Source organism: Chiroxiphia lanceolata, chromosome 4 (genome assembly GCF_009829145.1).
Source record: "Chiroxiphia lanceolata isolate bChiLan1 chromosome 4, bChiLan1.pri, whole genome shotgun sequence".
Taxonomy (NCBI): Eukaryota; Metazoa; Chordata; class Aves; order Passeriformes; family Pipridae; genus Chiroxiphia; species Chiroxiphia lanceolata.
This window is the reverse complement of record NC_045640.1, coordinates 61,719,532-61,745,622: the sequence shown is the minus strand read 5'-3', so window position 1 is coordinate 61,745,622 and position 26,091 is coordinate 61,719,532. Positions and strand designations below refer to the sequence as shown.

Sequence of the window (26,091 nt, the reverse complement as noted above, 5' to 3'; positions counted from 1 at the left end):
CAAACTTAGGAGTATTTCTTTAAAAGCTGTAAAGCAGCAGCAGCAGCAATCACGGCTCTAAAGGCAGCTATTGCTCTGCTAATCATGTATCAGAGAAGCAATAACATTAAAAAAAAATTTGGTCTTTTCTTTAAGATTACCTCAGATGAATTTGGCTCAAGCTTCTGACTTAAGTGGATCTGCCTGGAATTTGACTCTGCAACACCAAGACATAACCTAGTAAATGAACCATTACACCACTTATGGCTATCACAACTTAAGCCAGTTAAAGTTTGTCTTTCCAAAATTAAACTTTCAAAACCAAACCTGCACCTGAGTACATATTACTTCAGAAAACTTCTATTTTTATCAAAGATCAAAGCATCCTAAAACAAACAGTTCTTAGGACAGTGACAGAGCAGCTATTTCAACCCGGGTTTTCCAAGCTCTACAGTTCTTTACTAATATTTGTTAACCATTTCAGTGATGCTTGAGGGAAGCAGGAATGAAACATAGCTGTCCCTTCAAACATATTCATCCTGAATTGCTCCTAATGAAACAGAAGTATGTTTGTACTTTGCTTAAAGTGAAAATGTTCTGATCTGCATTTTCATATTCAGGTATTAAGATAACAGAAGATCAAACTCTTGTCTACTTTTGACTGAGTAAAAGAGCAGTTTAGAAGGTTTCAGTGGTTCAAAATATCTAAGAAGTTTTCAGACTGCTGCAGAAAGTTTAATTTCTCAAGCACCAGCACACGCCTTGGTGGGGGAAACGGTGTTAAAAAATAATTGCAACATAATCTTCACATAAGATTTGTACAAGTTCTTCACATTCTGGTTTATGTTTAAATCTGGTTACCACTGCTTGTCAAACTCATACGTATTTTTTTAAAGCTTAGTACTTGCACCATCCCAACTAGACAACACTGTAAATTAAAACAATATTGATTATGAGAATTACTGCCAATTCCCCAAGCACCAACAGGAATCTCTAAATACTCAGAAGGATGTACAGTTTATTCCCCTAGCATTGTTAACCAAATTTCACAAGGGGCAATGCAATCCTGAGTGTCACAAAAACAGAGAAAGCTGGACATGCCAAGCACTTCAGCCAAATCCATCATGACACTGTAGTAAAGAGCTTTCTCTACCATGAACGTTCTTTTTGGCATTGCTGATGAAACAACTTTTCAAAGGAAACAAGTTTTCAGACATTTAGAGAACGAAAAATAAGCAAGATTGGTCCTTGTGAGACCACTCAATAAAGCATTACATGTTGTAAGAGGGACTAGCACATGGTATTGCCAGAGATAAAGAAACACAACAAAAAATTTTAAAAAAATGGAGGGAAGGAGCAACTTCTGTAAGAAAGCTAAGGAGCCTGAATTTTATTTAGACAGGGGGAAAAAAAAAAAAAAAGTGGAAGAAGCCAAGCTCAAATTTGGTTTTTAGTCATGGCAAAGCTGACAGGACAAAAAATTAAAACCTAAATAAAATTAAAAAATCCCATCAAACACTGTCCGTTACAATTAGCAAAGATTTACTAACTACCTCCTGACAGCTACAGCTTTCATCTATTACTGCCACGTTCTGCTTCCTCACAGAAGAGGAAGAGCTTTGAGTCCATGAAGAGAAAAGCTAAAAAGTGTCGTAACTGACTGGGGGAGGGAGAAAACCCAAACAAAATTTTGAGCATGTCGCAGATCTTTCTACTGAAAAGAGGGGGTTTTTTCCAACTCTTCCGTACACCAGCTTCTCCCCTTTCTGTGCCATTGTATGCTAATTCTTAACCATGCCACACTGAATGCTTTTACCTGCTTCTCTCTTATCTGACTCCAGTAAGCACTCCTAATGCTCCTCCCACTGGCACTTTCTGCCACACACTCTAGAATTTCAAAAGGATCTAATTTAGGGTAGTTCTGTTAAGTCTTTTAGTTTCTCTTATTCCTCTTCCCATTTACTACAAAAATCCCAGTGAGGGGTCTGCTCTCTCAGCCTCATTGACAAAGCAGGAAAACACGTACTTTCTTCACAAAACACACCTTTGCTACCTTGAGCCTAGCTTAGTTTGGCACTGTTATTTATGATAATTTTCTCCTCACTGCCTAAAGAGATGCCTTATCTTGAATAAGCTCTGAGGCTGGTAACAAAACCAAGCAAACAAAACAAAACAAAAAAGCGCCTTAATCTAAAACCATTTATTTTTACCTTTTTCCTTCTGCTCTTCCACCTCTGCTGTCCACTTGCTGTTTCTTCTTTCATTATTTGAGAACTTTTTCTGGTTTAAATTATCCATAGTCTGTGTAGCAGCCTGACAGACAGACTGATTCTAAGGAGGTTTACAAAAGCAGAAATGTGGATTTATGTAAATCAGTCCAACGAGACTTTGCCATCATCTGATACATTGCTATTATGTCTTCATGACACATATTTATGTCTGTGCAGGCAGAAAGGGGAGGGGGGACCAGTCTTGATCAGTATCATTCAGATTCATCCACTCTCTCATTAGCTGCTAAATTGTGCAAAGTGTCCTTTAAAAGCATTCATGTCATTACCTTACATGACAAAAACTGTTTCGCTCAGACAATAATTCACTTAAAAAAAAAAAAATCACATTCTTCTCTTGCAGGTGAGCAAATACAGCAAACTGTTACAGCTCAGAGGGAGAGAACAACCTCTGTCCCTTAGTTTCAGTCTTTCACCTGCTCATTCTTCCCAGCCTCGTTTTTGTTCCTGTTTGTCCTAGGATTTAAATCCAAAAAGCCCCACACAGCTCTAGAACAAGTCTATGTAGAGAGCAGCTCTTCACCCACAGGACCTGCTCACTTCCCCGGATGTACTGAGACTCCAATCCGCTCTCATTAAAAATTGCATCAATACAATAATCTCTCAAAAATCTAAAGGCTACATCCTTGACTCAGGGAAGTCCACTGAAGCCTGCTCAGCTCCACGACAGAAAGAGAGCAGGTCTGACAAAGCATTTGCATTACACAAGACACCAGGTAAGTTCTCACACCAATAAGTTCTCAGGCTAGAAAAAAAAGTCACTTAGAATTAAAACAGGTTTTATGTGAAACAAATAGGAAACAATCCCCTAGTCACTGATACTGTGGTGCTTGGTGCCATCTTACTCAGCTCATTCTCAGCTAAATTAAACTGTATTTCAGAGCAGGTTCTGTCCTCACCTTGAACTTTGATCCCACCATACATGAAAGAGACAACATCCAAGTAACTATAAGGGAGTGCAGAGCCTCCCAAGAACACGAAGAAAAAAGCCTACAGCTGCAGCAGCTCACGTGTCTACCATATTTACATGCTTAAAAAGGAACTGCATGTGGGGGATGTTAGTTATTCCCAGGGTAAACTACTAAGTATATTTATCTTTAATATACAAAGCATTGCAGATACCCATATCCCTCCGTAGAAAGTGAGTGCAAAGAAAATAACCCTAATTTTTGAATCGCAGTGTAATTCAAGCACGGCAAACCAACTGCTAATTAAAGGTTCATGGACAAGTATGGGAAATGCACTATTAATTACAATGAAAAGAAGCATACATTGCAAAGAGCAGGAAAAGCTTGTTCATCCCGCTGCTGGATCTCATAAAGGGAACGAGATTCCTCTATAGCCTGCTTCTCCCTGCGCTCCTCTGGAGACAGGCCAAAGTAGTTACAATCTCTGCTGCCATGGTTCAGATCCTCAGCTCTCTCCCGCTCCACCTTCCTGTACAGGAAAAAAAATGAAGCAGCATCACTTGGACAAAGAAATCCCCCAATATCAAACACAATTCAGGCTCAGGGTAATTATATAAGCATTGCTTATGTGATTCCACATATAGCAGACCTCTTTCTGCCAACTGTAGGTTACCCACATGCATAAAATTTAAGGAAGGGAAAGAAATTATTTTGTCCACAATTCAGTTTAACACAATTCTGAAAGGCTTTATAACAAATGGTAATTATTAGACCATAGTTAAAAACCAAATGCCTACATCAAGCCATCTAACCCATTTCTGTTCCAGCTGAGAACTGACCATCCCCCATCTGCTACCTATGAACATACAAGAGAAAGCTGGAGAAGAAGGCTGCTGTAAATATAACAACAAAAAGAAAAATGCATTGTGAATTTTCAATTTCTGAAGCATCACCACACAAAATTAACATCACCGTTTCAGCTTTCTGAATTACTTAACTAAACTTTTTAGGATACTCATATATTTAGGTTACAGGTGAAAGAAAAATGCCCTTAAAATGCTGCATGTGGCAGACTCCAAAGACCTCTGGCTCTGTTTTTTTTACAAGGAGTTAATGATACAGAAGAGTGACAGACAAGACCGTGAAGTGTTTGTAGACAAGTATAGAAGAACCTTTTGGATAGAAAAATGTTTCTCATCAGAAACTCTGCTACAGCAGCCCAGTGAATTAAAAAAAATCAGTCCCAACAAATGCAGGCAAAATGCTGTTCTCATGCTCCTTCAAGTGATCAGTCATAACATGAAGCACTCCCCTATGACAGGTTCAGCACCAGCTGAGGGAAGACCTTTGCCATGCCCAAGAAGCACCGCATGCAACATTACTTCAGCCCCAACCAAAAAGAAAAAAACCAAAACCATCCACTTTCCAAGAAAAAAAAAAAAATGCAACTTTGTAGACAGTGCTTCCAGGGGGAATGCATGCAAGAAAAAAAAAAATTATTTTTCTTACGCTTGTGTGTATTCTTAAGGACTTGGAAAAGTTCTTAAGAATTCAATGCCACCATACTTCAAAAGAGCATGCTGGAACCACCTGAAGCAGGCACCTGGGCTTCCAGGAGCTCAGTTAGAGTTCAAGCTAAGGAAGATGTTATCTGCAGTTTTACCTTACAGACTGGGAAGGATTCCTGCCTGGAGCTTTTTGCTCAGTTGAGGTCTGATGAGGTTGGGGTCCAGAACACAAGAACTGATGCTGCCTAGTTCCCACAGTATGCTGAAGTCGAGGAGGTAGTGCTGACTGGGGTTTTATTGACTTGCTCTGATTCTTTGCCCCTCTGCACTCTGCATCTGTGATAATGGCATCAAAACAGATAAGACTTCTTTTAATCATTTTTTTTTAAGCTCTTTGGGACAAACCATCAGACAAAGAAGATCTTGCCGCACGAAGACAGGTACAATCCTACCGGGCTGAGCGTTCTGCCCCCATGTTGGGAAAAACTTCTTTATCTTCTTCCCTGGCACAGTGTTCCAGCCCTCCATAGGAGAGGTCTGTGGAAGAGGTTTAAGGCTCTTCAGTGAGACAGCATGCCTACAAAACAGGGAATTATGGAGAGAAAAACATGTTCAAGAAAAGACCTGGGCTTGCATAAGTAATACCACATTTCCTAAGACTCATAGATCATTCCATTTTTGAGAACATTGCATTCAAAGTCCTTTGCCTTTATGATTACACTCAAGCAATGTATAGAAGAGCAAATTGTCTTTTTCTTTTTTTTTTTTTACATAAAACTAGTAAGTTGGCACAAGCTTATCTAGTAAAGAGTTATCAGCCGTTTGTAAGGTGCATATTATAATGTCTTCAGGGCAGCCAGAAAAGGGGAATGATCAGAAAAAGCAATATACCAGATAAATTTATTATAAACACTGCAACAGATGCCAAGATTGAAAAACATTGTATGGGTGGTGTATATCCCAGAGCAAATACTGCATTTTCAACTGAGGATGCTGTAGGATGCCCAAGAAACTCTTCACATTATTTCTATTTTTTATCTATCTATATATAATTAAAATACATATTATTTATTTACATTACTTATATACCATTTATATATTCATATTATTTAGATATTATTTATATATATATTTATATATTCAAATCAGGTTAAATTTCAATTTAAAAAGGGTTCAAACCATAAGACAATCTTCAGATCTCACTACACTTATTTTCTTTTTATTTATGAAGAAGTTCAGATGAGATTAATTAGCACCTCGACTGAAAAACTTTCCTCTTCCCAAACTACACTCCATTGTCGGTTTTTTCCCCCCTAGAAGTCATAGAACTTGCAGCAGAGCTCCAGATACCTCAAACTGCCCTCCACCCAGCCCAAAAAATACCCCAAGAAACAAAAACCCCCCACCCCAAACAACCAAAACCATCAAATCTGCAACTCCAACAGCAACTTTAAACACTTAATTTGTTCCAAGGCAAGGCAAAGATCACACTGATCTAAAGAGCAACTTGGTACTCTGTATGAAATCAGGCAGAGCTACTCAACCACCAGAGAAGCTCAGTGCTTTGATGAGCCTTCTAACATGAAAATTATCAGATGCCAGATTTGTGACAAGTTAAAGTACAACACCATCTTATTAGTCTAGTGTCAATCTGCCTAGGATGGAATCTCGTGCAAAAAACCTAAAATTAAAATACTACTAACATAGTTACTGATCTACTCTGTAAGCAATACTCAGACTACTTAGCGCTACGGAAAGAATTTTAAAGTGATAATCAATTTTTCCCTTTCTTCATTTAATATGCTGTTTTCTTAACCATTTTGTGACAGCACTACTTTAAGAAAAGAAGCAAGACACAAAGGCTGAAATTAACTCTGAACTGAAGTAATGCTTTGTTTAGTTTGGCGGTCTTTCTCAAAAGAGACTAAACACTTACTTTGCTCCAAGCTCTTCTACAAATACAACAACTGGCCCACTCTCTGAATGAACTTCTTGAATGTGGGCATTATAAAATTTCCCATTATGCTCTAAGCGCACCTATAAGGACAAAGAGTAAAAAAAACAAAGGTGCTTTAGCTCCAAAGATGACAATGAGAGGAGGCAACTCTTTAAAATATCAACAATGTTAGAAATAGAACTTTTCCTCCTGGCAACAGAAGACCTGAGAAAAAACAGAATTCGGTAAATGTATCAAAAGCAAATCTTCAATCCCTATCACTTTTTCAAAAAGAAATAAAAATACTATTAAAACTAACACACACACACACACACAAATAAGCAAACAACCCACAAACAAACAGAAAGCTTGCTTGGGAACACTACTTAATGAAATATGCTTTCCAAAACCATATGAGAAAGTTAAAAGTAATCAGTGCATCAAGGCTTTTCAGCTTTACTGAAAACACTTTCTCTTAGAATAAAACTCAAAGCTTTCCCCTGTTGAAATCTACTCCACTTCAGTGAAATTTAGTTTAATTATGGACAAAATGAACATCAATTACTTCTGAAGTTATTCTTCAGAAGGTTTTTTAAAAACAATCAAAAAAAGTTTATTAGATATGATCATGGTGTTACTTGACTGTCATTGTGTTCTTAAAAATCTTCTGTTAAATATAAAATAAATTTCTTAATATTCTGCTACAGTATTTGGCTTTCCAGTTGTATTAATTTGGTCAATTCTACTTTTCACTATTTACTTCATCTTTTTTTCCCATGGTTTTATCCCATATATTTTCTGTCTTGCCACACAGATTTAAGATTTGACAGAGAGAGTATGTTAATTACCAGTGTTTTTTTCTATCTGTACCCTTCAGTAAATACTACACAAGACAACTGCCTTAGGGAGTTAAATCCAAATTTTAAGCCTGTACTATTAAGCAATAAATAATCAACTCAGTATTAGATTATTTCTTTTCTTTGGAGGGGGGGAAGGGGGAAGTTGGGAGCTTGTGGTTTTGTGGGTTATGTTGTGGTTGAGGGTTTTTTTAAGTTTAGAGATGTCTTTTCCCTGCAATTTAGTCACTATGGTTAATTCCATTACACAAATAAGAAAGTACAAACTGGAAGAGCCCCCATACTGCATGATTAGCCAAACTGAACATCTTCTCATCAATATTAATAATTTTAATAGATGGTCAAATGTCCTAGAAAGAACCATGCCTTAGCCAAGTACCAGTTTAATTAACCCACCTAAGGAGATTAATCTTAAATGTGAGTACTGTAGAATTTAATGGCAAACCTTACCTTTTCTTAAGCAGGAACACATACTACAAACTTTAACAGAATTTTAAGAACAATTGTGTAACACACTGGGAACACTTTAAGAGGAAGGCTTGCTCAAAACTTCAGGATCTGCAGGAACTAAAGTGTGCTGTACTCCACTACTTGAAAGTAAGGAGATTTTATCAAAGCCAATTTGCAAACAGTAATCATTATCTCCAGTTCAAACCTTAACATATGGAACTACAATTCCATGCTTAACATTGAGGTCCACAATCATCTCAATAAATACACTCTTCAAGTTCCCCTTGTGACTTTTTAATGGAGTAAAATGGCACTGATCAGTTGTTCTGTTTAATGCCTTTTCTGTATGTGTGCTGGAAGTCATGAACACCACCAACAACTAAACGACAAGTATATCCTTGCTTGAAGACATAAGCAAAGAATACTCAGAAAGCAGCAATTACATATATCAAAACAGTTAACAAAGAGGGTAAGTGGCCATCTTGAGCAAAATGGCAATGTCTCTGTAAACTATAATTCAGTGTTACTTACTTTACATTTATCTCCCACGGAGTATTGCATGCCAGCAGCAATAGAGAAATCTTGTTTTTGCTGATCTGTAAAGACATAAGCAGTAATATACTGTTAGTTTAAATACACCTAAAGAGTTACCTTCTTGATGCAGTTAAAATGCAAACCAGTTGTTCAGGCCCTAAATCTGCCCACTGACCAGCGTGAGGAAGACCACTGCCTAAACCCAAACTGCTATTTGCATCACAGCTCTTCAAGAGGGCTTCATTTCACACATCAGCCTGCCAAAGCTGCATATTTTAAGCATTCAGTTACTTACCCAATTTGGATTGGAGCCAAACATCATATTCAATGTTTCTGTAAACCAATGGATCGAGTGATTTAAGAACCTTTTTAGGTACGACCAACAAGGCAGGATTCCCATTGCTCTCCAGGTGCTGTATGAAACAGAACAAAGTGCTAAGTGGTCAACTGCATAAAGATGTCCAGTTTTCCATTTTTCAATCACAGTGCTCAAGCTTTAAAGTGAAATATTAAGAAGCTGAGAATACATAAAGCATGAAGAGCTTTGAAAAAAATTAAATAGTGTTTTCTTAACTGTACCAGAATAAAACTAAGAACTAAGCAGCTTTAAAAAGGACACTTTGAGCACATCAAAAATAAACATTACTTTTCAAAGAAATATGTAGTTTTTAAGATATTACATGTTAGGAGAACTAGAAACCCAAGATTCTCTCATGAACTAAGTTGAATACTAAGAAACATAGCAGAGTACAATTTATTAGAAAGAAAATAAATCTCGACAGATAAATACCTTGTTGCCAGAAAGAGATTTCATTCCATTCATATCAGTAACTGTTGTAGCCTTACTTCTGCAATAGGACAGTAGCAAGTTACGTTTTTATAATGAGTTATAGTACTAATAAGGCCTGGAAATCAGGTAAGACACATCTAAGGAAGTGGACAAATACTGAAACTGCCATCCTCTACTTGTTTTCCCCACAATAAGCATACCACAGAACATCTTCATCTCTAAAAGTGAAAAAGCTGTCTAAGGTAAGAACTACATTTTTAAACTTTATATGATATAGAAATAAGGTTTTTGGTTTTAAGTACAAGTTTTAGGAAGTCTATCTTACATGCAGTGACTTCGTTGTCACCTTGAAAAAAAAAGGGGGCAGAGGAAGCGAAGGGAGACAAAAAAATCCTCTTAAAATCTTTGGAAAATATAGCAAAAGCAGACACAAAAAAAACCCCTCAAACCACTCTGTTAGTTAATTTGCATCAGGCACTCTAATTTAGTCTTATTTTCTACACCTGACATCACTGGAAAAATACTTTCCACAAAGAGAAAGTCCAAGTATTTTCCCCTACAACAGTTGTAGGCAACTCTCAACATTAACTTCTCCCAAAACTATTACGTTTAATAACAACATAACTGAAAAGTTTATATTAATAAAATAATAATAAAAAAAAATCTTCTGGAAAACTAGTTAATGAAACAAGCTGAAGTCAACTTTAGGACAAGCAAAAAATTTAGGACTTCATAAACACAGAGAAGTGTTTGTAATTTGTTAACTAGGTCAAGAGTCACACACACACCCCCCACACACACCTCTTGCATTGTAAAACATAAGGTTTAAATCAAGAATATTGAGTTCCATAGCCTCAAGTGAGTATATGACCTTATTTCCAAAGGTGCTATGGAGGTTAGCAGTGTATTTTCTTAGGAATCCCAAAGATACAGGGTAAGGCCACTGCATTTGAAACCCAGGAAAGCCTCAAGAACAGAAAGGAATAAAGGTTTCCGCTCTCTGACATTTAACTATAATAATTGTTCCCTGAGGCAGAAATACTTTGTATTTTAATTGGCAACGTTCCCTAGCTGGTTTTTTTTTTCCAAACATGAAGAGAAGCTAATCCCTTTCCCACAACCTGGTTTTCTTTCTGTGATGATTTCCATCATCTTCCTTTCTGTTGTTTTCAACCTGAGGAAGAAACCAACAGCTTCCAACAGCTCAAAGAACTTCTTCTGCCACATGCCAAACACAGCAGAGCCCCCAAAAAGGACTGTAATGACATTCAGCAGGAAGATGGGACATGATCCACTAATACAGCCTAATCTCCACAGCTTCAGTGGAATTTCATACAAGCCAGGGTTAAGAATCATATTAAACAAAAGAAAAACTGCCAATATGTAAGTGCAAAAATGGCAGAACACCCAGGTCCAGCAAAAAGAATTACAAACCCACTTCATAAAGATCAAGGACAGAATGGAGCAGGCTACATCTGTATTCCTCCATTAGCTTCCTCTCAAGCAGGCATTTCAGCCCCCAGATGTGGAAGCAACTCAAGCTGGATTAGATTCCTGTAACTCTACTCAGTTGCAAGAGCGAGCCAAGTAATTTTTGTGGAGTTTACCATGCCAGACTGGCACACTGACAGTTCTCCCAGGGGATCCTGCTACTTTAAACAGGATGAGGGACATGTTGCAATGACTATATTCCATTATGTAAAAGGACTCAAAGCTAGACTGCGGGAAAAACATAGAAGCCAGAAGCCTGTCCTTTGGTACAGTGAAGATTACACACTGCATTCTTTCACACTTCTAACTCTACCTCTTTGTGCTTCTTTTTTTGGTCATTTGTAAATGACTAGATTCTACTACCCACCAGAAATTCAGAAGACTCATTTAACATGTATTGTTCACAGGCATCTTATGTTAACTTTTAAATCTCATTTACCTGTAGGTGTCATCTTCTGAATCCGAAGCAGATACTTCACTGCTACCATTACTTTCCCCTGTCCCTCCAACAGCACTAAGTTCTGCTATGTTTTTCTTTATATCCACATCAAATACTTTCTCATAAAGCAACTCATACAGCAGAGCTGGGGAAGAGGAGGAAAAAGTGGGAGAGCAAAATCAGTTACCAGGGAAATCACACTTTATACCACCATTACAGATGCATTTCAAATTCCTTCAATCAAAACAATCAAGCATTTCTGCAGTCTAGTAAAGCAAACAATAATCCACAAAGACAGTTATTTTTTGCACATGCAAACCCCATAATTCCTGTGACGAGTTACATGTCCAAGGATAATTTTAACACAAACAATTGGTTTGTTAACATGAATGAAATCACAATCACAACCAGAATGCTGACCAAAGACAATTCAACGCACTATTAATCAGCACACCAACATTTTCTGTTGACATTAGACCACCCAGATTCCAAGAGGCAGATAAATCATCTCCTCTTGGTATATAATCTGCCTTGTCAAGAATCAGGACACAGCAAGAATTCAACATCTCACAGAATCATAGAGTCATTGACAATTCAAACTGAAAACTAAGCTTCTAAGGAATGACTATAATAAACTTTCATACTTTTCCCCAAATCTAACAGTGATAACTTAATATTTTTGGTAAAAATATGCTTTTAACTAACCAACATAATACTTACACTGGCACAGTGCAGCTTTTTCTGAATACTCTATGGGATAAACAATATCATAGTGGTTTCCATTTGAGAAGCACAGCAATACCTATTAAAAAACCCACAGAGACATTTTAGGCTTTGCATCTCACTTGATTTTTCATAAGCACTACCTTTTAAATTCAATTTAAGGTACCCATGTGCTTTGTTATCTCTCAGGATCTCAATGTATCAATAAAACAATCAAAATGTTTCACGGATGTCCTTTAAACCAAACAGAATTTAAACAGAAATCAAAAAGAATTTAAGACAGTGGTAGGTAGTGGTTGTGAGTTAGTACCTGAAAATTGATTTTTACAGAATTTTAGATTAGTAGGAAGATACGCCCGAAATATATACCATCTATTTAAAAAGAAGTACTACATGTATTAACAGAATAGTTGCCTTAAATATTGTACAAAATAAGTTGCTGAAATTAAATTCTCAGAACATTTCATTGTGTTGAATAATAAATCTCATGTGCAACTCCTTTTTGTTTATAAAGTAGTCTTAATTCAGCCTTTCACAATTGCCTTTTTTTTTTTTTACCTTATCAGAAAAGCCATTTTCTGTTACACGTGAAGGAGAAGCATTTGGTTCCTGATATATTATGAAATCTTTTCTGGGAAAAAAAAAAAAAAAGTAGCAGTTAAAAATTCATTTTAAGAGTAGTATCAATAAAAATTTGAGTATTCAAGTCACATTCAATAACCACAGAAAACACCTAGTGATTTCTCTGCTATAATCAATCTCTGTCATGCTCTTACACTTAATTATTTTCTCTCTCTCCCTTTTTTCCATAATCGTCCCTCTGAATTCTTTGCTTAGCAACCTATCGCTTCCTTCAACTTCTTCCTTACTCACACAGCCAAAAGTGTCATCAGTCTTGCAAAATGATTGAATATATTCACTGTTGTTGGATTAAAAAAAAGAGACTTCTTACAACAACTCAGAAAAAGCAATTTTGAGAGGAAAAGAATTTCATAGCTCAGGGAGGTAAGAAAAATCTACTGGATAACCAAATCATACTTGTGACAGGTTAGAAGAGTGAAAGTGAAATCAAACCTATTCATACTGAATTTCTATCCTATGCCTGAGAAGTCTGAAATTCTCTTACTTATCCACTTGGAACAGAACAGGAAATTCTTCCTTCCACTTCCCTTCAGTCTGCCAGTATGGAAGAAGGGAAGCAACTCTTTCCCCCTACCTCCACCATCATTCCTACTTTCACTGAGACTCCAAATTGCCTTTTTAATAAAAGCCTGTCTTCCCAAAACAATCATGGCACTAACTACTCTTGTGTGTTCACCTCTGCAGTGAACATACACTTCCATCTACACCACAAAACCCTCCTGGATGCTTCCAATGGAAATTAAAAAAAAAAAACAAACCCAAAACCACACACTATTATCAACCAGGCTTTGCCTCTGTATTCATTTATCAGCTGTGGCCTGGATACCAACGTGGCATGACTTCAAAATAAACTGCTTCTATTTATGAGAACATATTTCTCGTGGCCAGAAATTCAACAGAACACGACCATCGACTCTGATATAATTAAGCATGCAATTTTGTTGACTTAAATTGAGATACATCCCTCTACACCGTGGCTCAGTCTAACCATCAGACCTCCTCACCAAGCCTCTTGAGCCAAACTTTGTTCTGATTTTCAGTCCAGTCCTCCCCCACCCCTGCAGCACATGCAGCTCTGTCCCATTCCCCTCATAAAATGCAATGAATTGCATGCAACTTCCCACACTTAGCAGTCATACAAGTACCCAAAAGCAATACTTAACTAATTTGATTGACTCTTTCCTCTTATCAGCTGTCTCATCAAAAGACAAAGCCATTAATTTACAGTAAACATTTTGAAATACTGAATTTTTAACAGATCTACAAGCAGCAGAAGGCAAAGATGCTGTACGTTCCTCAGTCCCTTGCACAGAAATTAGAGACCAGTTATAAAAATTCAGCATATTGTTTTTCACTACTTTGTGAAGAAAGATTTAAGATTACATTCAATAAAAACAAAACAACAAAACTCTTTAGCACCAAGAGGAGTGTTTATCCATGCAAAAATAGTAAAACTTTTCTTAACCACTGCTCAAACTATGGCCCCTGACCAATCCTTACTTAATCAACAAAATACAAACTGCACGACTCTACCCACAACTGGTTGTGCAGGTGAGATGTATGACATTGCTACAAGCCTGTACTCACATCCCTGATCAAATGTCATTTTCAAAGCTCACTTTTCTATTTTTCCTTAATCCCTTGACAGCTTCAGTTTTCAAAGCATATTTGTTATTTTCTGCAGAACCATAGTATAACACAATTCTATCTTTGCTATTCCAACTGATTCACTAACAAAACAACTGATCTCAGTAAAACATATTTAAAGGTTTCCTTACTTGTACATAAGAGAAAGGGCACTTATTTCTACTTGTCCAACCCATTCCTGTATTGAAAACAAAAGAAAACAAAGTTCAAACGAGCACACAATTATTATACCTCCTCATACATAGATCAAGAGATGTAAGAAATCATTGTTCAAAATAAATATATGAACACTGAGTTCAGCCAGGATACTTCGATTGTAAGTGGTTTTTTGCAATAACAATAACTATTCCAGTAAGGTGGTTAAGGGGCACAAGCTAGAGGGACTGTTCCCCAAACTAGCAATTGAACTGCATACCAGAGAGAACTAAAAACAATCACACAAATGCAGATTTACCATTAAACGGTGCAGTTCTGAAAGGTGATAATAGTATTGGGGTTTTTTTTCTTTTGTTAAACAATTAACAGTCTAGCTTTGCAAGAATTATTTGTCAAGTGCTTTTAAAAAAAAATGTTATTCTCTACCTCCAAAACTGTCAGGTTTTGCTGACCTTTAGCTACAGATGAACTGGAAAAATGAACTTTGAAGCCAAATTCTCAGGCCTTACTCAAATTGTCAAGTCCCTAATAAAAATACTGAAATCAAACTGGGGGGAAATAAGAATAATAATTATTATAATAATTTATCTTCAGTATCTTCTTAAGAAGCCACTGTTCATAATCTCCCTTACGCGAGTAACTGTCTTTGTATCACCTAAACTATCGGACCTTTATTCCAGAGATCTTGAAAAAAAAGTTAGTCATGCTGTTTCTTGGCATTTGCAGAGGCTAAAAACATTTGGATACGATTTTGAGTGAGAGATTTAAAACAAGACATGAAAAAAATATTCCATAAATCATTTTACAGTAGAGTGCACACATAAAAGTATAAATTCAGGTAATTCAAAGACCTCTAGAGCTCAATCAAAAATACTTTTGAGGGAAAAAAAACCTCCAATTACCTGTAAACATCAATAAAAGTACTGCTTTCTATTATAAATCGAGTTTAACGTACCTGTGGATTTTCCAAATTTTTTAAATACTCTTCAAATGGCCCCTCTATGAACTGTATTAAAAAAAAAAAAAAAGCAGCAGTAATTAGTTATTTTGATTAGCACAGCATACAGAATCCCCAGTCTATGCCCACTTTACCAATGGGAATGTACCATTGGAAATGAAAGGCTACTCTGCCCTCAAAAAGCTTACAATCTACGTATCAAATGATGTAGAGATGAAGGAATAAAAGGTCAAACATAGGTCTGCATTGCAGAAAATAACCATATAAGCAGCTTTTGAAGTCATCACACAAGCCAAAAAAAAAAAAATCCAAACAAAAAGCCCCAAAAAGAAATTCAGCAGCCAAATGGGAAATCTGAAAGAAAGCAAAGATGCTGTCAAGTAAATGTTTAGGGGCAATTCATCCCAGGCATGCAGAGCATCACTAGAGAGAACATGTGTGGGCTTATTCAAGTATCTTGTTAAAAGAAACAGGCAGCAATGGACAATCAGGAATGAGAGTCACATTCCTGTAGTATGAAAGCAGTGATAAAATCCAGTATAGCAAACTCAAAGTTTTTTCAAGAACAGAGAAAGATGCTGCAGTAATTAAGACATGTCAACTTCAAACTGTTTCAGTCATCCTGGCCACAGAGAGGCTGGATTTAAAATTTTCTATTTAGTCACAATCTGCTTGATTTAGTTAAAATAAAGATCCACAGAGGTCCAAAGAAAGACACATATCTCTTCACAAACTTAAGCTACAAGATAATAACGAGAACTGAGTGGAGTAGTGAGATTAAAAGTTCTGCTTTAGCCATTTTGAACCTCATTTTGGACCGTGTTGCTCATGAGAAGAATCAAAAAGTCTGGTCCAAACTTTTAATTTAGATGGAAGCAATCAGGCGTGAAGCTAAAAAGGTGGATCAGTAAAACATGATCATAGTCAGCACTTGCTTTTTGTGTCAAAATTAAATGACGTAAAGATGAAGCATCGAGGAAGAAAGGAAGGGCACCAGAAAGTTCTCACGAGAAACTTAGGAGTTAGATAATAAATGTAAGTCAGCAGCAATTAAAGGACACACTTCAAGAAAGGATGAGAAAGGAAATGAAGAGGGTGGTTACACACCTGAAACTGTGGTTATAGCAGTATCAGTGGAAGAAAAGAGACACAAATTCAAGCTGAAATGGTTACAACAGACAGAGAGAAGAGCAAATAGTCGAACTAAGAGATTAGGGAAAGAGGTATTTGTTGGTTTTAGGCTGTTTGGGCGCTTGGGTTTTTTTTTAAGAGAGATAAGATAACAATGCTGTATTCCAGATGGAAAACACAAAGTATAGTAAGAAACATTGCCAGCAAAAGAGACCAGCAGAGCTGAAGCAAGGTACCCGAGGGAGGAAGGACACTGGGAAAGGAGAACAGATATGGAACACCTCAACCTTCCACATGAAACATCTATTCTAAAAAATTACAAGAAACATTGAAAAAGGAGACTTTTCAGAAGGACTGCAGAGGTGGACAGAGAAGAGGTCGTACCACTTGGATCAAGTCTGAGGAAAGAAAGAACAGTGAGAGTAGAAGTTTGAGGAGAGAGGCCAAGATAGTAAAACCAGCTAAGGCTGACAAAGCAGTCATTTGGATGAGAGGATGCCAGAACTGGGGATGGGAAACAACATACACTTAAGCATCAAGAAGGGCATGGGATTTCAAAACACTACACAACGCAACAAGAGAAAAGTAGCAGAGAAGCAGATATTGGAGTGAGCAGGGTAATTCTGGAAAGAAAGGGATTCAAAAGTCAGTAGTGAAAAAAAATAAAATAAACAAAATAGCAAGAGAGTTGGTTAAGTCCTGAGATGGACCAGAAACAAGCCAACAGCCCTGGCAAATGGAAAGAGTCAAGTCAGAGCTGCATTGACCCAGAGAGATTCACTCTATTTAATGTCACTAATTCCTGAAAGTTTCCACTTTTATGTGATCAGTTATATTTGACTATAGGGCACTTTGTCAGAAATTATAGCACAGACACACACTCTTATTCCAGCTTTCCATCTCTTCTCTATGCCAACGTGCATCTGAAACAATCTTTTTATTTTGGGTCTGGGTAAATTTGGAACAGAAACAGAGAGCTGAGTAATAATCCTCTTGTAACAAATGCTTACACATACTCTTGTTTTGGCTATCCTGGAAATTAGATAAATGGCATATATACCAGAACCCACACAAACACAAAAAGGAGTACAGTTATTTATTATTGCTCTTTCAAAAGAAAGAAAAAAAAAATCTTAATGTTAACACTGATGACATTCACCAAATATAGATCAATATCAAAATATTTTACATCCACGATTGATGAAAAACTTCCTTACAGATGTTTAGGAAAAAGAAAAACCTATAGTACCAATGCATAACAAACTGCAGACCCTGAAACAAATTACACTAATCCCATCAGTTAAATTCCTTTTATATTGTAAAAGCAATTAATTACCACAATAAGAACATTTTATGACATTTATTAAAATAAGCATTATACTTTAATAATCTACAGTGAAGCCACCAAAATCTGGATTTTATTTAAGTAAATTTGCTCTTCTTTTTTAATGAGCATTAAAAACATCTCCCACCCCACATCAGTCCAGTCCAAGGAGCACACGGGTCTTTCCCCAGGCTTATGAAAATGAGTTACTGCCACACATGTGCCAATTAATTTAAAGAGCACTCACTTTAAAAAGCACCAGCTGGTATTTAGCTATGACAAATACCGTCACAAACAGCAGAATAAAAAAGTGCAAGGAATAAAGTAACTTATTTTTTTTTTTAGAATGCTCACAAAGAAAACAAGAACACTTACCGCCTCAAATTTCTCCCTATTTTTCCGAAGATAGTCTACACAAGCCATCCTAACATCAATATGCCGAGACTGAGAGTGTAACACCTACAAAGGGAGAAAGAGAAGAAAGTGACACTGGATCTTAGGAGTTTTGATGACAGGTCACAAATAATTAATGACTGTTGTCTAAATACAGGCTTGGAAATACTCTAGTTTTATTTTTAAGAATATTTAACGTGCATACTCGTCAGTAACATCATCTTGATGTGAGTGAAACCTCAATTAATCGAAAATTCAGTAACTGCAGAATTCACAGATTTTCTAAATTCAGATGTTCAATTTTATGAGGATTTACTAAGTAAAGTGACTAGCATTTATTGTTAATCTTTAACTGACTGCTTAGTAAAGGACTTCAGTTAATCAAAGAAGTAAATTACAGCAGGAGTGGATGAGGAAACCAACTACCAACATGCACTCATTCAAATGAAATCCCACCAAATCTCAGAGAGTGCAGGTTTACTTTCTCCTGACTTTTAAGAGGCCTGTTGCCCAAACACTCTTTTGAAAGCCAGGAATTCAGATCCCTATATAACACCTGCATTTTACCTCCTGTTCAAATCTGTACTAAAAGACTATTACTTTCGTTCCAGGTTCCAAGTTATCTCTAATATGACTTTGTCTGCATCTTCACTACAACGTAGGGAACTTCCAGACAATTTAGGTTGCAGCATCTCTTGCAATCTTTACACGCTACCCTCTGTATAAAACACTTCCAAATTCAGTTCAGGTTTTCTGAATGAATAGTAATGACATTAGACCAAATTCATGCATAAACACTTATTAACCCCAAATTAAAGACCTTCCCTTCTTACAGGTCATTTCCAACCTAAATGATTCTATAATAAAATAAGAATGGGATGTTAAAAATTTAAAAGTTGGAAAAAAAGTTCTATCAACACTGGAGTGTGAGAGAAACCTTCTGTGTATTAAAAACATCAAAATATCAATATATATTCACTGATTATTCTCTTGAAATAAAAAAAAACCCCTCAATTCTAAGTGCTTGCTTGCCTAAACTTACCAATTTAATGGGGAAAGTAATTTAGAAAAAAAAAGTGAACTGTGTATAATTAGCACGGGAATCGGGGCTCCCACAATCAGAAGCACCAGAGCTCCCACTGCTGTCTGCTTGTACTTAAGACAAGATGACGCTGTCACTTTTTTCCTTTAACACCAACACTGAAATGGGGGAGGGGAATTCAACAGGAAGAACAGAAAACAAATTACTCGCTTTCTCTAATTTTATAGTAAACCAATTAACAGAACTATGAACGGGGCTTTTCAGCTCTTTCCCACTAAATTCCGTTTCCTAGACAGCCTCATCCAAAGCAGCTGTACTCCAGTGTTGAATTCTTACACTGAAAAAAGCTCCGAGGAGGCGGTGGAAGGTCAAAACAGGTAAGGATTTCTCAGTGAGAGGAGGCGGCCGTACATGCAGAACTTTTCTCACCTCGCAGGACGGAAATTACTTTAACAGTCCTGTTTTTCACTGGCACATGACCGCGCAACCTTAACCTACACCTGTCTGCGTTTTAACACTAATTACCACCCACTAATGAGATCCACTTCCCATGCTTTCACGCCGAGAAGGAGCTTTGTTTACGTAAGGAGTTACCTGCTCGGCCACAGCCCTGAAGAGGCAGGATCCATCCTTGGCCACCTTCTTCCTGTACAAGCCCTGAGATCGCAGGTAGCGGTCCATGGAGGCGTCCCCGGGGGCGTCCCCCCCGCCGCTGCCGGGATGGCTCTGCTCCCCGCCCGCATCCATGTTTCGCCCCAGAGAATGGCCGCTCCTCTCCTAGTCCCACATGGCCAGGCGGACCCGCGGGGCAGCTCCAGGGCCGGGCACAGGTGCGGCGGCGGCGGCGGCGGGTGTGGGGGGCAGCGCCGGCCCCCCGGCACCCGAGGGAGCAGCGGGAGCAGGGGCGGGAGCAGCAGGAAGAGCAGCAGCCGGTCTCACGCTGTCCACTCGCATGTGGGAACGGCGGGGAGAAGCGGCAAACTTTCGCTGCGCAGCCTGACGGACTCCCGGCTCCGTCACTCCCGCGGCTTCCCGGCGGCTCTGGAGAAGCGGGCGGCGGCTCCCGGGAGCGGCTCCGAAGGGTCCCGAGCCCCGAGCGCGCAGCCGGCCTGCGGGCGGAAAACAAAAGGGAAAGGAAGGACACGTGCGGCCCGCCGGGAGGGGAGGGGAGGAGAGGGGAGGGCACAAACAGGAGCGTAACCTGGCGCTTATTTTCACTTTCAGCCCGGGCGCTTCTGGGAGCGGTAGTCCCGGAGGAGGAGGAGGGAGCGGCGGGAGCGGGACACAGCGCCGGGGCCGAGCTGTCAGCCCTGCTCCCGGCCAGGCCCGTCCCATTGCTTTTTAGTTTTATAGCCAACACCGGGCTGATGGCTGAAACACCCAACGCTGAGCTGGCAATGTGAACGCGCAGCCCAGAAAGCCAAAAGAATCCTGGGCTGCATCCAAAGCAGTCTGGGCAGCAGGGAGAGGGAGGTTAATTCTCCCCATCTATTCCACTCTGGCGAGACCCCACCTGGAGTGCTGCATCCAGCTCTGGGGCCCCCAGCATAAGAAGGACATGGCACTGTTGGAGCAAGTCCAGAGGAGGCCACAAAGTTGATAAGAGGACTAGGGCACCTCCCCTCTGAAAACAAGCTGAGAAAGCTGGGGCTGTTCAGGCTAGAGAAGGGAAGGTTGAGTGCAGACCTTGTAACAAACTTCCAGTATCTGAAGGGGGCCTATAGGGAAGCCAGAGAGGGACTCTACATCAGGAACTGTAGTGATAGGACGAGGGGAATGGGTTCAAGCTCAAAGAGGGGAAATTTAGGTTAGATATGAGGAAGAAATGCTTTATTTTGAGGATGGTGAGACACTGGAACAGGTTGCCCAAAGAATTTGTGAATGCTCCATCCCTGAAAGTGTTCAAGGCCAGGTTAGATAAGGCCTTGAGCAAGCTGGTCTAGTGGGAGGTGTCCCTGCCCATAGCAAGGGTGTTGGGACTACATGATCTTTAAGGTCCATTCCAACCACTCAACATTCTACAATTCCATGTCTGAAACATAATCCAAAGTATGTGGGGTTTGTGGGTTTACCTGGGTTTTGTTTGGTTTGGGGTTGGTTTCCCCCCCCCAACAGATGGCATTGTAAGAATATTTTTTAACTCCATCCACTTGCAAGAAAGAAGATGGAAATAAAACAGAGATGGTAAAAGAAGGCTTAATTAAAAATGGATTTAAAGAAGCCACAGTCATTTAATACTCCTAACGTACTACTTTTCTTGTATGCCACTCTTAGTTGTAAGAAGCCACAAATATTTTTATTGCAATTGCATGATTAAATTTTGCTTGGCATTGTAAACAGGTTTTAGAAGGTTTTGATGTACAAAATGTGACATGAAAGGATGCTCTCCAAACTTGTAAGGCTTTTTTTTACTGTGGCTGTGCAACATACCTGGGAGGGAGAGCTACAGAGCTCTCAGAAGCACTAGCAATAAATAAGATGCTATGAATTACTTCTCAGCTTAAATGAGCAAAGTTAGATGCAGGAAAGAGTGGCAAAGACAGGAAGAACTGATTTTTACTTTCAGCTGACAATAATAAGACCAGGGAGGGCGGTGATTTGAGCCAAGATCTGCTTATTCAATCAGTTACTATTATACACAGAAGTTACAAGCCAGGCTGAGTCTAGTGATCTACCAGCTCTTTCTAACAGAAGCTCAGGTTTGGCAGAAAGGAATTGAAAATGAATGCAAATTCCAGGACCTCTGCAGACAAGAGGAATAGAAACTGAAAGAAGTGAAAGTAAAGCCTTAAGAGCATCGGAGAGAAGACACAGAAAGCTAGTTAGGCAGCATGGGGATGTTTGAGACAAGGAAAGCGAGATAAAAATACCAGCAAGGGGCTGGAGGGGAAGCTCAAACTTCTCACCAGAGGATGGGAAAGGTCATCTAACAAGACTGAACTATAAACAGTTGCTGCCACTGACTCAGCTACCATATTCACTCTAGGAACTCAGGCTAGCAGAGTCCTGCATGTGAGACATGCTTCTTCTGTGGAGAAAAGTAATTTGGCAAGATGCTTTTGAGACCTATCAAACTAGTGTCCAGTTACAGAGTTTCTCAGGAATATTCTATTTTTCCTCAGCCTATTTGCCAGTGTTAGGGACAGAACTATCCTCTAACATGTTCAGATAGACAGAACTATCTGTCTTCCCACATATTGCAGCCTTTTGTCAATGTGATTCTAAGGGCTGGTGAGGGGGAGGGCAAATGCCTTTTATCATGTCTGTTAGACTCAAGATTACCTATATACACGAGGACATCCAGTATGTGACAGGATGTAAATGTGTTTCTGATAAGTGCACAGAAAATTACAGTATTAAAGTCATCTAGCCTGCTCTTTTTGCAACCAGCTCCAGAAGCTGATGGAGCGATGGTGACCCATAGAGCTTTTTTTTCAAGTACTGCTGTACAAGAACGAATCCATTTCCGAACAGGTTTACTTCTTGCTGAAGAAATCTACCCCGCACACAACACAGTTTCTAAGGCTCAAGGAGAAATGCATCCACCCAAAGGCACCTGAAACACCTCAGCGTTAAAATAAATGCTCCATCAAGATAAGAATGACCAAATTATAACTCGCGAGTTATTACAGATGTTCTAATTAGAGCTTTTACAGATGTTCTAATTAGAGCTTTTACAGATGTTCTAATTAGCAAGCAGCTTTATTAACGCTTCCAGCCACCACTTCCACCACGTGCAGCAGCTCCAGCCACGAGTTTCTCCCCTCGCTGCCCATACACTGAATCAGCCCAGGAAGCTGACTCAACCTAAAAAATTTTGATGATAAAAAAAAAAAAAACCAACCTAATTTTATCTTTAAACCGAGGTCGGTTTCGTGATCCAGTTCACAGCCTGCTTTAGTGCCAACACCTGGGCCAGCAACCCTGGGCAGAGGAGGGAGAGGAGACCGGTTTTCCCCAGCCCGGCGCGCGCCCTTTCCCGGTTCGCCACGCGCCTCCCTCTCCCATCCCGCAGCTCCGGCACGGGCAGCCCGGCGGGGCAGGCCGGGGACAGGGGCACCCGGGCAGGGGCGGCCCCTCGGCCTCCCCGAGCAGCAGCAGCCGCAGCCCCGCGATGCCCTGCCCGCCCCGCGGCCCCCCCCGGCACGGGTACCCGCGGAGCCGCCGCCGGGGCCGCGCTCCCGCCCCCGCCCGCCCATGGCACTTACCGGCCCCCTCCTCCTGGTCTCCTCCCCCGCGGGCGACACTGGCAGCAGCGCCTCCCGCTCCTCGGCCCTGGCACTTCAATCTCCCGCGGCGGCCGCTCCTCCCGCGTCGCTCCCGGTGATGCGCCCGGTGCCAGTCCCGTCCCGCCCTCCCGCCGCGCCGCTCCCCCCCCGGCCCGCTGTTGGTTTGTCCCGCCGGCCACACCTGCGGCTCGCACCATTCGCCGCGCGGGGGGGTGGGTGTGGGGGGGTGTGTGGAGGGGAGAAGGGGCGGGAGGGAAGCGCTCCGGGGCGCTGGGGCAGCGGGTGGGATGTGGTGCCGGGATCGGGCTCTGCTCGGCTCAGAGCAGCCGGGTGGTGTCGAGGCGAGCGGCGGTGGCCTCATGTCCTCCTCACCCGCCGGCCCCGCAGTGGTACAGCCGGGGAACCTCTCCTTCCCCGCACCCAGCAGGTCCCAGCGAGGGGCGGGAGGTGCGTGTGCCGCCGCTTCCCCTCAGAGGTTCAGCCCGGATCTGACACCCCATCCCCGCGGTGCGATCCAGCGGGAAACGTTTTTAAGATTTTTTTTTTGTTTGTTTGTTTGTTTGTTTTTCTCACAGGTTTGTTTCTGGTTTTTTTAATGAGGTAACAGCCGTGGGGCGGGAGAGTGGACGTTCCACGGTCGCACCAGCCGGCTGCGCTGCCACAAGGAGAAACTGCTGAACTGTGCCCTCAGTACGAGCGTGCTGACACAGTAATGGTGTATATTCTGAAATACAGTGATACAAAAAGAGTTTATCCTCATGCCCTATTGCTCCTCCTCGGAAATGCTCCAACAGACATGAAGAAATATATAAAATGCTTGTAAATCAGTTCGGGGAGCTTGTCAGAAGAGTAAGCAAATTCAATTTTATTTTTTTTTCCCGACTAAAATACCTACTTCAGGCTAGGAACTCAAAAGCAGCGTGGCCAGTAGGTCAAGGGAGGTGATTCTGCTCCTCTGCTCTACCCCACCTGGAACACTGCATCCAGCTCCAGGGCCCCCAGTATGAGAAGGATATGAACCTGTTGGAGCGAGTCCAGAGGAGACCACAAAGACAATCAATGGGCTGGAGCACTTCTCCCATGGGACAGGCTGAGAGAGCTGGGATTGTTCAACATGGAGCAGAGAAGGTTCTGGGGAGGCGTTAGAGCTCCTTCCAGTACCTAAAGGGGCTACAAGAAAGATGGGGAGAAACTTCTGACAAGGACCTGTAGTGACAGGACAAGGGGATATGGCTTTAAATGAAAAAAGAGTACGTCTATATTAGATATTAGGAAGAAATTCTTTACTGTGAGAGTCGTGAGGCACTGGCACAGGTTTTCCAGAGAAGTTTTGAACGCTCCATCCCTGGAAGTGTTCAAGGCCAGGTTGGATGGGGCTTCGAGGAACCTGATCTAGTGGAAGGGGTCCCTGCCCATGGCAAAGGGGTTGGGACTAGATGATCTTTAAAGTCTCTTCCAACCCAAACCATTCTATGATTCTATGAGTCAGCTGTCCTGGCCATGCTCCTCCCAGCTTTTTGTGCACTTCCTCACTGGCAGAGCATGAGACACTGAAAAGTCCTTGACTAAGGGTAAACACTACTTAGCAACAACCAAAACATCAGTATATGTCTCAACATTTTTCTCATACTGTATCCAAAACAGAGCACTGTACCAGCTACTTAGAAAAAATGAACTCTGTGCCAGCCAAAACCAGGACACCATGGCAGGGGGCTGGGAACTAGATGAGCTTCAAGGTCACTTCCAACCCTAACTATTCTATGATTCTGTGATTCTCTGATCATTGCTCAAACACATGATCAAGCCAAAATGTTTAGGGAAAATTAATAAATAAATACTTAAAGCTAGCTAGCATGAGTATTAATAGTGTTGATAAAGCCTGATCCTTAAGGGTACATAGTTAAAAAATAAAATAAAGGGGTGATCTGCTTAGAAAAAAATACTTTTAAGTTGCCTATTTGCTTAGTAGTCTATGGTGAGATTTTTGTCTGAAATTATCTTTTTTTGTTCAAATAGAATATGAGGTTATACGCTTATCTGGTAAGGTGCATTTTAGCCTGCCTTGTCTGTGCATGTTAAGTAGAAGTTAGCATGTGAACAGGACTTTTGAACACATGGGTTAAAAAACAATCCAGTGTAAGTCATTTATCCCTATCTGGTTGTAGGTTTCCAAAGCTACAGTATAGTACACATTTAAGCTTATAGGGCTTCTGTTTGCCTGCCTTTGTGCTGGGCAGTGAAGCACTCTGAGAGAACAGACACAGCTGACAGCCAAGCATTCCCCTACAGTATTTTTCAGAGAGTTCAGGTCTTCAAACCTTTTTGTTGTGCATTTGCTGTGTGGACACCTGCAAAAGAGAGAAAGAAGGTGGGAAAGGGAAAATAGATGAAGGGGAGATGACAGATTTTAATTCTAGTGTAGTGCCAGGCCAGATCTTTGTCAAACTCCAACCTGAGAGTGCAACTCCCAAACCCATTGTACCAAATCTGAACAGCCTGCTCAAAGTTTTAGTTTAATCTTTCCATGGTAAAATTAGTTCCCCATCAGACGTGTGCATGTCACAGTTCCTTGGCTTTGGAGTCTTCTGTGAATGTTTACAATTTCTTATCCAGGTTGTCTTCATACTGACATCTACAAAACAGTTATGCCCCTCATGCATATTTTA

General features: G+C 40.3%; 1 protein-coding gene across 4 annotated transcripts in view; it reads right to left on the bottom strand.

Annotated features, from left to right (window-relative positions):
* OTUD4 (OTU deubiquitinase 4) overlaps positions 1 to 20,278 on the bottom strand; it is a 28,154-nt gene extending 7,876 nt beyond the window's left edge. For all 4 annotated transcript variants that reach the window (XM_032687051.1, XM_032687053.1, XM_032687054.1 and 1 more), the window contains exons 1-16: positions 19,791 to 20,278; positions 18,137 to 18,220; positions 15,304 to 15,354; positions 14,324 to 14,370; positions 12,462 to 12,534; positions 11,901 to 11,982; positions 11,181 to 11,325; positions 9,251 to 9,308; positions 8,756 to 8,873; positions 8,458 to 8,522; positions 6,620 to 6,720; positions 5,136 to 5,260; positions 4,839 to 5,019; positions 3,539 to 3,704; positions 2,190 to 2,310; positions 141 to 196 (exon numbers count right to left, since the gene is read on the bottom strand). In XM_032687051.1, coding sequence (XP_032542942.1) covers positions 141 to 196; positions 2,190 to 2,310; positions 3,539 to 3,704; positions 4,839 to 5,019; positions 5,136 to 5,260; positions 6,620 to 6,720; positions 8,458 to 8,522; positions 8,756 to 8,873; positions 9,251 to 9,308; positions 11,181 to 11,325; positions 11,901 to 11,982; positions 12,462 to 12,534; positions 14,324 to 14,370; positions 15,304 to 15,354; positions 18,137 to 18,220; positions 19,791 to 19,943 — 1,626 coding nt within the window. In that variant the 5' untranslated portion in view covers positions 19,944 to 20,278. The remainder of the gene's footprint in view (positions 1 to 140; positions 197 to 2,189; positions 2,311 to 3,538; positions 3,705 to 4,838; positions 5,020 to 5,135; positions 5,261 to 6,619; positions 6,721 to 8,457; positions 8,523 to 8,755; positions 8,874 to 9,250; positions 9,309 to 11,180; positions 11,326 to 11,900; positions 11,983 to 12,461; positions 12,535 to 14,323; positions 14,371 to 15,303; positions 15,355 to 18,136; positions 18,221 to 19,790) is intronic.
* Between the last annotated feature and the right edge of the window lie 5,813 nt (positions 20,279 to 26,091).